Source organism: Salmo salar, chromosome 11 (assembly GCF_965601325.2).
Source record: "Salmo salar chromosome 11, fSalSal1, whole genome shotgun sequence".
In the NCBI taxonomy this organism is placed as follows: domain Eukaryota; kingdom Metazoa; phylum Chordata; class Actinopteri; order Salmoniformes; family Salmonidae; genus Salmo; species Salmo salar.
The window spans coordinates 108,906,183-108,919,809 of NC_138301.1; the positions used below are offsets into that span (position 1 = coordinate 108,906,183).

The 13,627-nt window shown below is 43.3% G+C and overlaps 1 protein-coding gene across 2 annotated transcripts in view; it reads right to left on the bottom strand.

The window, feature by feature from the left end:
- The window catches only part of LOC106563625 (protein phosphatase 3 catalytic subunit alpha), a 59,740-nt gene extending 46,665 nt beyond the window's left edge, over positions 1 to 13,075 (bottom strand). Inside the window, exon 1 of one of the 2 annotated variants that reach the window (XM_014129375.3) lies at positions 12,765 to 13,075. In XM_014129375.3, coding sequence (XP_013984850.1) covers positions 12,765 to 12,819 — 55 coding nt within the window. In that variant the 5' untranslated portion in view covers positions 12,820 to 13,075. The remainder of the gene's footprint in view (positions 1 to 12,764) is intronic. The other variant, XM_014129376.3, reaches the window with a different exon arrangement.
- Positions 13,076 to 13,627: the final 552 nt, after the last annotated feature.

A 13,627-nucleotide genomic window follows, 5' to 3' on the forward strand; every position in this document is an offset into this window, starting at 1 on the left:
GCCCATGATTCTGGAATGAAATGTTTGACAAACAGGTGTCCACATACTTTTGGTCTTGTAGTGTATATATAGCAATGTGGCCAAGTTTTTCGGCTAGTGATTTGTGTTGCTCTGTGCATGTGGCTAAGGGGAGCTGCTGAGCTGAGCACTTGGGGAATGGAATGGAACAGAGAGAGGAGAGAGATCTGTGACTTGAGGCTCAACGTGATCAAAATGCTGCTAAATAATGGATGTTTGACTAGAGGGGGAAAAAGAGAAATCTCATGTTGCTGCTGCTGGGATAATGAGCCTGGCCTGGCATGGAATTTTGGGGAAAAGACATCCCAGTCAAGAGTGTGTGTGTGTGTGTGTGTGTGTGTGTGTGTGTGTGTGTGTGTGTGTGTGTGTGTGTGTGTGTGTGTGTGTGTGTGTGTGTGTGTGTGTGTGAGAAAGTAGGTTTGTTCGTGTGTGTGCCTACAGGGCCTTCAGAAACTATTCATACCCCTTGACTTATTCCACATTGTTGTGATACAGCCTGAAATGAATAAATGTTTTTTTCTCACCCATCTACACACAATACCCCATAATGACTACGTGAAAACATGTTTTTAGAAATTTGAATTGAAAATTAAATACAAAAATAACTCATTTACATAAGTATTCACATTCCTGAGTCAATGCATGTTAGAATCACCTTTGGCAGTGATTACAGCTGTGAGTATTTCTGTGTAAGTCTCTAAGAACTTTGCACACCTGGATTGTACAATATTTGACCATTATTATTTTTACAATTCTTCAAGCTCTGTCAAGTTGGTTGTTGATCATTGCTAGACAACCATTTTCAAGTCTTGCCATAGATTTTAAATTAAATTTAAGTCAAAACTGTAACTCGGCCACTCAGAAACATTCACTGTATTCTTAGTAAGCAACTCCAGTGTATATTTGGCCTTGTGTTTTAGGTTATTGTTCGACTGGAAGGTAAATTAATCTCCCAGTGTCTGGTGAACCAGGTTTTCCTCCAGGATTTTACCTGTGCTTAACTCCATTATGTTAATTTTGTATCCTGAAAAACTCCCCAGTCCTTAACGATTACAAGCGTACCCATAACATGATGCAGCCACCACTAGGCTTGAAAATATGGAGAGTGGTACTCAGTAATGTGGTTTATTGGACTTTCCCCAAACAGAACACTTTTTTATTCAGGACAAAAAGCTAATTGCTTTGCCACATCTTTTGCAGTTTTACTTTAGTGCCTTGTTGCAAACAGGATGCATGTTATTCTTAATTCTTTCCATTCTGTCAATTAGGTTAATATTATGGAGTAAATACCACACATCCTCAGTTCTGCTATCACAGCCATTACACTCTGTAACTGTTTTAAGGTCCCCTTGGCCTAATGTTGGAATCCCAAAGCGGTTTCCTTCCTCTCCGGCATGTGTATTAGGAAGGACGCTTGTATCTTGGTAGTGACTGGGTGTATAGACACACCATCCAAAGCGTAATTAATAACTTCACCATGCTCAAAGTGATATTCAATGTCCTATTTTTTTTTTTACCCATCTACCAATAGGTGTCCTTATTTGTGAGGCATTGGAAAACCTCCCTGGTCTTTGTGGTTGAATCTGTGTTTGAAATTCACTGCTTGACTGAGGGATCTTACAGATAATTGTATGTGTGGGGTACAGAGATGAGGTGGTCATTCAAAAATCATGTTAAACCCTATTATTGCACAAAGAGAGTCCATACAACTTATTACGTGACTTGTTAAGCACATTTTTACTCCTAAACTTAATTAGGCTTGCCATAACAAAGGGGTTGAATACTTATTGGCTCAAGACATTCCAGCTTTTCATTTTTTATTAATTTGTTAAAAAAAATCTAAAAACATAATTCCACTTTGACATTATGGAGTATTGTGTGTAGGCCAGTGACCAAAAAATTGCGATTTAATCAATTTTAAATTCAGGCTTTAACACAACAAAATGTGGAAAAAGTCAATAGGTGTGAAAACTTTCTAAAGGCACTGTATGTCACGCCCTGATCTGTTTCACCTGTTCCTGTTATTGTCTCCACTCCCTCCAGGTGTCGCTTATTTTCCCCAGTGTATTTATCCCTGTGTTTTCTGTCTGTCTGTGTCAGTTCGTCTTGTATGTTTAGTCAAGTCAACCAGCGTGTTTTTCCTGTACTCCTTTTGCTATTCTCCTTTTTCTAGTCCTCTGGTTTTGACCCTTGCCTGTTTCTGGACTCTCTACCCGCCTGCCTGACCATTTGCCTGCCTTGACCACGAGCCCGTCTGCCACTCTGTACCTCCTGGACTCTGATCTGGTTTTGACCTTTTTGCCTGTCCACGACCATTCTCTTGCCTACCCCTTTGGATTATTAAACATTGTAAGACTCCAACCATCTCCCTCCTGTGTCTGCATCTGGGTCTCGCCTTGTGCCTTAATACTGTATGTGTTTTGGGCTTCTGTATTTGCCTGAACAGTAAATGTTAATGTGATTGTTTCTGAGCTTACATAGACTGTAGGTGTGTATGCCTGACTGTATTGTGTTTCCACATATAGGCATATCAACAAGTTTGTGCAACTACTTGGAGCGAATAAATGTGCCTGTGTCAGGACACGCTGTACATTCTAGTGAATCTGGAGGCTCCAAAGTGTTCCCCCTCAACGTTATGAAGCAGATCGTGTTCTCATCGTTAGCAGAAACGGGACGAGGCAGATCTCTTTGATCAAGAGAACGTGTCACATTCTAATGGACCTAAAGAGCCAGAATGATAGAACTGTAATAGTAGAGACCAAATAAAGAGACTAGAGATACTTCATCATAATAACACAACACACAAAACAGAACGCGGTCGGTCTACTCGTCATCCTCCTCCTCCTCCTCATCCTCCTCCTCATCAGCGACATGTCCTGTATAATTGTTGACGTGTGTTTGAGTATGTGAGTGTGCATCATTGACTTAGTGTATGTATTAACTCAATAGACCGTACTGTCCTTCTGATACTCTCCAACTCTAAAAGATACAGGAGGTTAATTAGAGACGGGGAGAAACAGAGGGCAAGAGGGAGAGAGATGAGAGCGTAGAACGGAGAGCAAGAGATAAAGACACCTTTGAAGAAACCGAGAGAAATAGGGAGGATTTAGATGGAGAGAAATGGAAAGGAAAGGGAAAAGGGGATACCTAGTCAGTTGTACAACTGAATGGATTCAACTGAAATGTGTCTTCCGCATTTAACCCAACTCCTCTGAATCACATGGAAGGCAGTAATGAGGAAGAGAACACGAGGCCTGGTGAAAACACACTAGTACATTGAGAGTTGAGAGAGAGAACGAGAGAAAGGCAGAAGCAGAAGAGAGAGAGAGACACACAGACAGACAGACAGGACAGACAGACAGACAGACAGACAGACAGACAGACAGAGAGAGAGACAGAGGACAGAAAGAGAAAGAGGTGAGATGTGAGACAGCTCACTTCGACTGGGAGCCCAGGCTGAGCTGAGCTGTGGTGCATGTTGCCGGGCAACAGCAGCTGACTATTGGAGGAGAGCCAGTGCTGTATACTGTGATTTGCATGGGAGGCTCACATAGATGCAGATCTATATAGTCCTTATTTTTCTCCTTATCTGAAGCACACATTACCCCCAAAAATGCTCTAGGCCACTGGTTCTCAACTGGTTTTGCATTGGGACACAAATTGAACCAGGTTGTCTCAGTTGCGATCCAATATTCGCTTTGCTATTTTTGTTGTTGCCTATATGCAATCTGGAAAACTATTTTTAATACTACATTGATGGTAAATATACCAATTATATGACAAGGGAACAGTCCCACCTTTTTCATTGTAGTAATTCCATTTTGCCCATATTCTTGATAAAGAATGTTAAGCTCACTGGTTTGAGACCACAAAATCAACCAAATACGGTAAATAGCACTGCTAATAACTCTATATTGGAAATACTATGATTTAACTATTTTTGTTCTGAGGTTAAATTATAAAAAATATAGGTTCATTATAATTTCTACACACCTACCTGGTTTTAGTCATTTAAGTTCAGACTGGAGTATTTTTCATAAAAATTTATAAATAATCATATTTGACCAAGAAGGAGAGTGATGGAGTGTTGCATCAGATGACCTGGCCTCTACAATCACCCGACCTCAACCCAACAGAGATGGTTTGGGATGAATTGGACCGCAGTGAAGGAAAAGCAGCCAACAAGTGCTCAGCATATGTGGAACCTCCTTCAAGACTGTTGGAAAAGTATTCCAGGTGAAGCTGGTTGAGAGAATGCCAATAGAGTGCAAAGCTGTCATTTGTTTAACACTTTTTTGGTTACTACATGATTCCATATGTGGTATTTCATAGTTTTGTCTTCACTATTATTCTCAAATGTAGAAAATAGTAAAAATAAAGAAAAACCCTGGAATGACTAGGTGTCCAAACTTTTGACTGGTACTGTATATAATAAAACATTTTACTCAGACACTCGTGACTCATTCAAAACCACCTGCGACCCAAATTTGGGTTGCGACCCACCAGTTGAGAGTCGCTGCTCTTGGCAGAAAGGGAAGCGACATTACAATAAATTGAAAAAGGATTTCAACAACACTGGAGACCAACAAAACAAATATAGCTTTTGACCCATTCTGTTATTCCGACGTCTTATCATCATTGTGTAGCCTACGCTAATTAACGTTACCACCAGATAGACTTCTAAGAAACAACCTTCAGTAATTCATGGTAATATATGCATTTTCCTTTGCTACAGCAGAAAGATGTTCCTTGTACCTAAATCCTCCACATACTACAACACACCAGAATACACCACTAGCTACTTTTCTCTCTACCTCTCTATAGCTGTCATGAAACATTACCAGGCTGGATGCTGCAGACTGACAGAGAGATATCTAGCAGAGAGAGAGAGGACTGTAGGTTGAACACTTCCAGGTTTCAACTATAACTTATAGAACACATGGCAGTAGTGACACTGGAGTACATTAATACTCTCCATCCAGCCCTGGCATCCAGTCAAATATGTTTACATGTACAGAACACTACGCCCCCTCTAGATGCACCTGTCTGTCTGTCTGTCTGTCTGTCTGTCTGTCTGTCTGTCTGTCTGTCTGTCTGTCTGTCTGTCTGTCTGTCTGTCTGTCTGTCTGTCTGTCTGTCTGTCTGTCTGTCTGTCTGTCTGTCTGTCTGTCTGTCTGTCTGTCTGTCTGTCTGTCTGTCTGGTCTGGTCTGGTCTGGTCTGGTCTGTCTGTCTTTCTGTCTGTCAGGTCTGTCTGTCTGTCAGTCAGGTGTGTCAGGTCTGTCTTTCTGTCTCTCAGGTCTTTCTGTCGGTGTGTCTGACAGGTCTCTGGCCCAGTGTTAGCTAGCTGCACCTCTACCTTGTCTCAGTCCTGCCTCTACCACACCTGCTGACCCCCTCTGTCTGAGCCTGTAACATCTTCACTACCAACCAATAATGTAGCAGGGAGGGATGTTGGTCCAGGACTACAGCTCTTGTGGTTTATGTCATCCTAACTTTGTAATGTGCATAATAACTAGGAGTAGAATTCAAAATCTCAATGCACTCTGCACACAATTGAGGGAATATACCATATGTCTACTATTCCAAGTTGCTGAATCACACTACTTGGCTACAGATGCCCTAAGCCATATGCAGTGCTGCCAGCATTTATTTTACTGAACAGACAAACATTGGAGGTATTATAAATAACTTGGCAAACAATGTTGCATATTCATTTGGGTGACAAGATGTTTTGCTGTGGTTCCGTCTCCAGAGTACTGTGAGTACTGCACTGTGAATCACTCTGACCTTTAACTATCCAGACAATACCAATTTTGATGTCCCATCTATTTTGTTCAGTCTGTTAGTATTGTCATGATGAACTGGTTCCTTCATTTCATTTGGATAGTGTAGCTGTTGGGCTAACTGAAGGGTTTGTTATCATAGCACTCAACAGGCTGAGATGCACATGTTTGAAATGGCTAAATGTGTGTGTTCACCGATTGGACCTACACGGACCCCATTTCTTTCCTGTGCAAAGCACCAAATGCGCAGGGCCCCTAAAGTGAGTGCATCCTTCCTGCCTGCTTGCACAGTCTGCCTGGCAGAATGGCAGCTTGCAGCCTTCAGATCAGCCCATGCATGAAACCCCAATATGCTAGAGACTGGGAGGAGAAGGAGCCAATGAGGAAGCAGGGATCTGAACAGAGAAGCCAGGACAGGGCAGGCACTAGGCAGTGTGTGTTGACCAGTCTACATTACTGATGATGGCCAACAACCATAACAGGTCACATGCACATGGCTCTTCAATTATGCATAGAGCATTCATTTGAATATTCACAAAATTACAGAACAGAACTCATTATTCGGGGGAAGGTAGTATGAGGGTAGGGGTTTAGGCTGTGTGTAGGGTGGGGGGGAAGGTAGTATAAGGGTAGGGATTTAGACTGTGTGTAGGGTGGGGGGGAAGGTAATATAAGGGTAGGGATTTAGACTGTGTGTAGGGTGGGGGGGAAGGTAATATAAGGGTAGGGGATAAGGCTGTGGGGGGAGGAAGGTAGTATGAGGGTAGGGGATAAGGCTGTGTGTAGGGTGGGGGGGAAGGTAATATAAGGGTAGGGGAAAAGGCTGTGGAGGGAGGAAGGTAGTATGAGGGTAGGGGATAAGGCTGTGTGTAGGGTGGGGGAAGGTAGTATGAGGGTAGGGGATAAGGCTGTGTGTGTGGGTTGGGAAGGTAGTATGAGGGTAGGGGGTTAGGCTGTGTGTGTGTGTGTGGGGGGAAGGTAGTATGAGGGTAGGGGGTTAGGCTGTGGGGGGGGGGAAGGTAGTATGAGGGTAGAGGGTTAGACTGTGTGTGTGTGGGGGGAAGGTAGTATGAGGGTAGGGGATTAGGCTGTGTGTGTGTGGGGGGAAGGTAGTATGAGGGTAGGGAGTTAGGCTGTGGGGGGGATGAAGGTAGTATGAGGGTAGGGGATTAGGCTGTGATAGGGTGGGGGGAAGGTAGTATGAGGGTAGGGGCTGAGGTTGTGCGTGGGATGAGGGGAGGAAAGTCGCTTCAGGGTAGAGGGTGAGGCTGTGTGTGTGTGGGGGGTAGTATGAGGGTTGCTTTCTCTTCAATACATCTCTTATTTTCCTTTTCTCTGTCTCCATTTCCTTTACCTCCTTCCTTCTCCCTCCTTTCCTATATCCTCCTTCCTTCTCCCTCCTAACCTATATCCTCCTTCATTCTCCCTCCTTTCCTATATCCTCCTTCCTTCTCCCTCCTTTCGTATATCCTCCTTCCTTCTCTCTCTTTTCCTATATCCTCCTTCCTTCTCCCTCCTTTCTTATATCCTCCTTCCTTCTCCCTCCTTTCCTATATCCTCTTTCCTTCTCCCTCCTTTCCTATATCCATGCTCTTCCAATCGTTTCTCTTTTCTTCCCTTCTGTCTCTATCCCTCCCTTCAGTTCCTCTGCCTCTCCATCTCTCCGTCTCCCTTCTCTACACCCTCTCATCACTAGACCTCAGGGAAGTTTCATTATGTAAGTGGCCTGTGTGCAGTAAAACACTGCTGAAAAACCAATGCTTAAATAATTCACCCACACTGCTAAATAAAGCCTGTACATATCATGCATGCAGATACCTTGCGCCTAGCTCGCCCCCTCTCTTCCTCTGAAGGCTATCACACCATCAAGATCCACAACGTCTACTCACACACATCTTAGGGAGGTGGGCTCTACGCTCTCTGGCCAATGAGACAGAGTGGTGAAGGTGCAACGGCGCCTCTTCAACCTCAGGAGGCTAAAGAAATTTGGCTTAACACCTAAAACCCTCACAAACTTTTACAGATGCACAATCAAGAGCATCCTGTCGGGCTGTATCATAGCCTGGTACGGCAACTGCACCGCCCACAACCGCAAAGCTCTCCAGAGGGTGGTGCGGTCTGCCCAATGCAAACTTCCCACCCTCCTGGACACCTACAGCACCCGGTGCCATAGGAAGGCGAAAAAGATCAGAGGACATCAACCACCCGAGCCACTGCCTGGTCATCAACACTTCTACAGCAAAAGATAAACAAAGAGTCAACATAGAGACCTATCCACTACTTTCACAACCAGTGAGAACACAACCACACAACGAGGCTGCATTTCACAGTGAATGTCAGAAATCTAATTGTGGGTGTCGAGAAATGGATCAGAAATGGCTGAATGTTTACTGTAAATATGGAGGTACAAAGGATGGTCACCATTCCAGAATTATCTCTCTCCAGCATTATCTTTGGGAGACAAAAACAGAGCTATATTTCATATTCATATTTCGGAAGAGATTCGCCGTGTGCTGACTGACTGACTCTCTAAATCCACCAGTGCCTTTACTGATCGGTCAGCCCTTTCCATGATTGTCTCGGTTTTGTTCTGAAAAGAAATCTGGTATTGTGAGGTTCCCCTCTGTCAGACAAAAGCCATTTGATCCACAGGATCCACAGTGATTCACCAAGCCCCACCAGACCTAACACGGATAATGTCCTAGAATCACTCTAAGAGAAAGTAGGCCTCTTGGAGCCTGTTCACATTCCCCAGAGAGGCCCAAATATGGGACCAGGCCAAGTGGCTGACACTGTCTCCTCCAATAACCAGTCCCTTGCCTGCATGTCACAACAACCCTACTCCTAGACATCACTAACATCAGCATTCCTCTACCAAGACTCCAAATCACATGATCCCACCTTCCAACACAGAGTAGGTACAGTGGTCCAGCTTTGTGCCAGAGAGGAACAGCCCCTAGGATAGCTTTATCAAAGAACCCTCTTCCCCTCCGTTCCATTTCCTGTGTGGGAGATATCACAGTGCTGAAGAGTGAGGTCAAGACACACTACAATTCTGAGACCATACTTGTCTTGGAATTGTACACTCTTATAAAAAAAGGTGCTATCTATAACCTAAGAGTGTAGCAAGTTGACATATGACAGAATCTATCGCTGGGGAGGAAAATTGGGGAGGAAAATTATGTGATGACATCTGTAAAGCGTGAAAAGGTTAACATCTTACCACCTCATTCTGTAAGAGAACATACAAGTAAGTGTGACATTGCAAAAATAAGCGCTGAGTAACATCAAACAGGAAAACAAACACTTACAAACAGATGAGTCATTTACAGGGCAGTGTGTGTAGCTATGTGCTGAGCTGTGCTGCAGTAAAGGAGTGTGTTAAATTGGATCCGATGATGCAATTTCCGCTTGCAACATCACTGGGATTGGATATGCAGTTATTTATTGATGTAGCTATCTTTGTACACAATACAATTCGTCAATTATACATCAACTGGGAGGGGTCCAACCCTATTTGTGAGCAGTTTCTCAGCAGGAATGAAAGAGGTTTAGGAGTTGAGCAGAATCCTATTGTGGTGTGGAGGAGCCACTCTGCCACCACTGCTGCTCCAGCAGGTCCCCATTGCGTGTGCCATGCATCCACCATGCATCCACACTGTTACAGTCTAACTCAATGAGAAATAGGAGCACATGCACCTGCCACAGTGGCATCCCTCTCACAGCTTTGATCTGGATTATTTTAAGAATCTATAGTATGTTGGTATAGAGAAGCCAATAGTGATGCACTTCAAACCCAAAAGAATGACCAGTGTAAATATCCAAATGTTTCTATTTATTTAACCTTTATCTTGACAAGGAGTCAAAGCTGAGACGATGGTGTCTTTTTCAGATGAGCCCTGTAGAACACAACAATACAGATCAAAGTACAGTAGGCACATAGTGGCGCCCCGCCCTCCAGCTGCCAGGGTATATGTTTAGATGGACACGTTTGTGATGGCACCCTTTACATATTTGCCACAGCTGTATAAGGTACTGGGATCTCTGAGCAAGTACTAAGTAGTGCCACAATGCAGCAATCTTCAGCCACCTCAAATGAGATGTTTTTGTGAGCAGCATGAAGGAATTGCTGCAATTGATTAATCAATTTCTAGTGCAACGCGATTGCTGCATTTACCAGTCACACCAGAGACGACACAGCCTCCTCCTCCCATTGATCTTGCTGTGGCCATGAATAGATTCTCTATGTAGAAATCCCTTCAAATTAAACACACAGTCGTCGTGGTTCATCCATTGAATCCCTCTTCCCTTATGATGAGACTGGCCCACATAAGATGGAATGTTCCTTTGAGAGAATTGTGTTCTGTATTACAAACAACTAGAGTCAACTTTGAGTGAACCCATTCCACTGTTAACCTCCTCCTCCTCTCTGCAAACACTCCCTCTTTGGGATGCAACAAAGCCACACATGTAAAGCTGTCTCTGTACTGTCACCTGTTCGTAAATATGTAGCTATGCCATCAGAATGGAATTGAGAAATAAGGGATCCATATTTGCAATCCTTGCTAACTCAGGGCTCTATTAAATCTGTGTCGCTGAAGCATTACAGATTATGAGATGGAAATGTAAAGGTGATTTCTGATCGAGGTATAAACACAGCGTTTACCGTAAAACACAGTCTTCGGTAATGCGAGAACATTGGCTTTAGATTACAATCACACTGTAAAGCTGAACTTCCACGATGTGGATTGAATAGAGCTTTTACTATCCTGTAGCACATTCATTTGCTAATTCACTATGACTTAAATATGCTATGCTTCTAAAGAGTTTATTCAATTCCCCCATTGGCAAAGCCCCAGAATGACTATAAATAACAAATAAATTATGATTGATGTATTTAAGGTCAATGGTTACTTAGCAACAATACGTGAGATAATATGCAGGAATACATTATGAGAAGACATAGCCTATGAATATTCACCTCATAAGTAGATGACAGCCTATGCATATTCACCCCATAAGTAGATGTATCCTGTACCAGTCTTATGGGCCATTGATTTTCATATACTGTACCTGTAGGCAAAATTAAACAGTATAGAACTAGGCCTGAGCCTGCTACGGTATGTGAAAAATTATCATAGGCTACATTTGATGTGTCTTGTAGCTTTGGCCCTATTGGAGGTGTGGGTGGGGATAGTCCCATCATCATCAGATCATGTTGCCCATCATAGTTGGGCATTATATATTGTACATTCATAATGGTGGAGCAGTGTACATTCATAATGGTGGAGCAGGCAAAATGTGTATAGTGCACAATGTCTTGTGTGATGTATTGTTGTAATAATGATGTAGACCGTTTTTTTTTTTTTTTGTGATGTCATTTTGTTCTTGTTTGGACCCAAGGAAGAGTAGCGGCTATTGAAAGCAGCTAATGTGGATCCAAATAAAATACTAAATACGACTGTAGACGCTCTGAAGAACCCGCTAGTTCTGGAACATGTCGAAGTACTACCAATCCTGCGTGAGGAGCGCAAACCGAGGCAACATCCAAGACTGGCCATTATTCCGGTGTTGTAGGCCTATCAAGCGTATATGTGACAGTCGTCAAGGGCTTGGTAGGTATACCAGGCAGTGATATTTTTATAATTTTGACGTGTTCTGCATTAATTACAGTCCCCTATGAAACACGGACCAAATATATGGTTCCTACCCGATCACATTATGATAAACCGATAGGTAAACCTGTCGGCCTATTTTCAATCAGGTGCTAAAGTATATATTTTTTAACAATGCATCTTATATCACAGCGCTGCTGTCCGAGCCTGGATAGGTGCAGCGTCGAACTCGGGTTTACATTGAATTAAACCTCGCCTGCGATTGCAGACAACTGCAATAGCGTTTGGTGTGCAATTGGGCCTCGAATAGTAAATAAAATGCATCAGAAATAAAGAACTCCAATATTGTAAAGCGGTAACATTTATAATGAAACACCATTTAACATGAATGAGACTGCAAAGACAGTTATGTATTCCTGAAGCTCAGGCAACACTCATGTACTTGTGGCACAGCCTCCATTCACTTCATTGCAGACCACAACACTTTTGACGGAAGAAAAGGTTATTGTAGAGACATTAGACCTATTGAAAGAAAATACTACAGGCCTACATTATATTATATTTTGGTAACACTTCAATTTTAAGGGATCCTTATTACAGCTTAGCCTAATTAAATATGTAATTACACTGTAACAAGTATTGTAGTTAATTGTAATAACACATAGTTACACTGTAATAACATGTACTGGTGGTAGGCTATATTTTTATGAAATCTCGACTAATAGCCTATTAATGATAGACGGTATTGGCACGCGTGCCAAACAAATATGAATATAGGCCTAATCGAAATGAGTGCGTGGTTTCAAACTCAAGACCCAAGCAACACTATAGCCAGCCTATGTTTTACTCATTGACAGTGAAAACTGTTACATACATGCCAATATAGATTGCAACCCACCCCCTCCCCCAAATGAGCAGATCCAGGGATTCGCCAGGCGCCCTCTATCACAGTGCCAGCGAAATCCTGCTGCATCACTGCCTTAACCGCAAAGACTTCATCGGCAACTCTGCCTCATTTAGTCTCCTCTTCTGCCTATCCGTGACTAAATTCAATCACATTGGGACAGTGAAAAATATATTGCTCGGAACACGATTATTAACTAAATATCCCATCCCCCACACAGACAGTAGGCCTATAGCCATAAACACAGTCACTGCCTTTCACTGTTTATCAACATCACAGGTCTAGAGCAAAGAACATTCTTTATATAATTTAACACATCGGACATCCACAGGATGCAATACCCAACTCTGTAGCCTACGAGATCTTATACAGTAAATAATTGATATCATATACCTTTGTAACCTATATAAAATAAATTAAAAAAAGAATGAAAATGCACTCACTTTTTACTACCCGATCGGTGGCATTTAAGACTGTGTCTACGTTAGACATCTTCATGGGCAGTTGCGGTCTCGAGGCAAATGCGTTTGTATTCCTCCTTGTAGAAGTGACTGTTTTATTCTCGGTGTGTTTTCGCGGTTGCGAGATGCGGTTGGTGCAGTGGCATCACTTGGATGCGTCCCTTAGTTTATCACTGCCTGCGCTGGGGTCTGGGGATGACTACTGCTACACAGTTAAGGTGGATGCTGCTGAGGAGGCTGCTGCGCTGTGCTAAGCAGTCGTGTGGGGGAGGATGGAGGGAACGAATTGGGAGGGGGCAGTAGTGAGAGTGAGTGAGAGAGAGAGAGAGAGAGAGAGAGAGAGAGCGAAAGAGGGTGGATGGGGGCTCTGCTCAGGAGATCCTCACTGCACGCTGCACCACCCCGACATTGGCATTGAAGGGAACTCCCACGCTAATGTTTCACGGGGCTGCCTGATGCTGCCATCAGGTGGAGGCAGAGCCGGGGTTTCCCAACAACACGCGCGCGCCATGATTTTATATTCGATGCACTTGCTGATGGGGTGCGGCCTGAGACGCATAGGTCTGCACTGTATTAATTATGGTCATATCAGTGAAGCTTAAACATTGTGTCATTGCTTTTGTGTGAGATGTTATTTCTCCAATATTTTCAAATAATCAGATGACAAGTCAAAATGGCTTGTGTGTGTGTGTGTGTGTGTGTGTGTGTGTGTGTGTGTGTGTGTGTGTGTGTGTGTGTGTGTGTGTGTGTGTGTGTGTGTGTGTGTGTGTGTGTGTGTGTATGCATGCGCCAGGGGCAAACAGTTCTGCCTCAACAACTTTGTAGCTGGATACCAAAGAATCTGG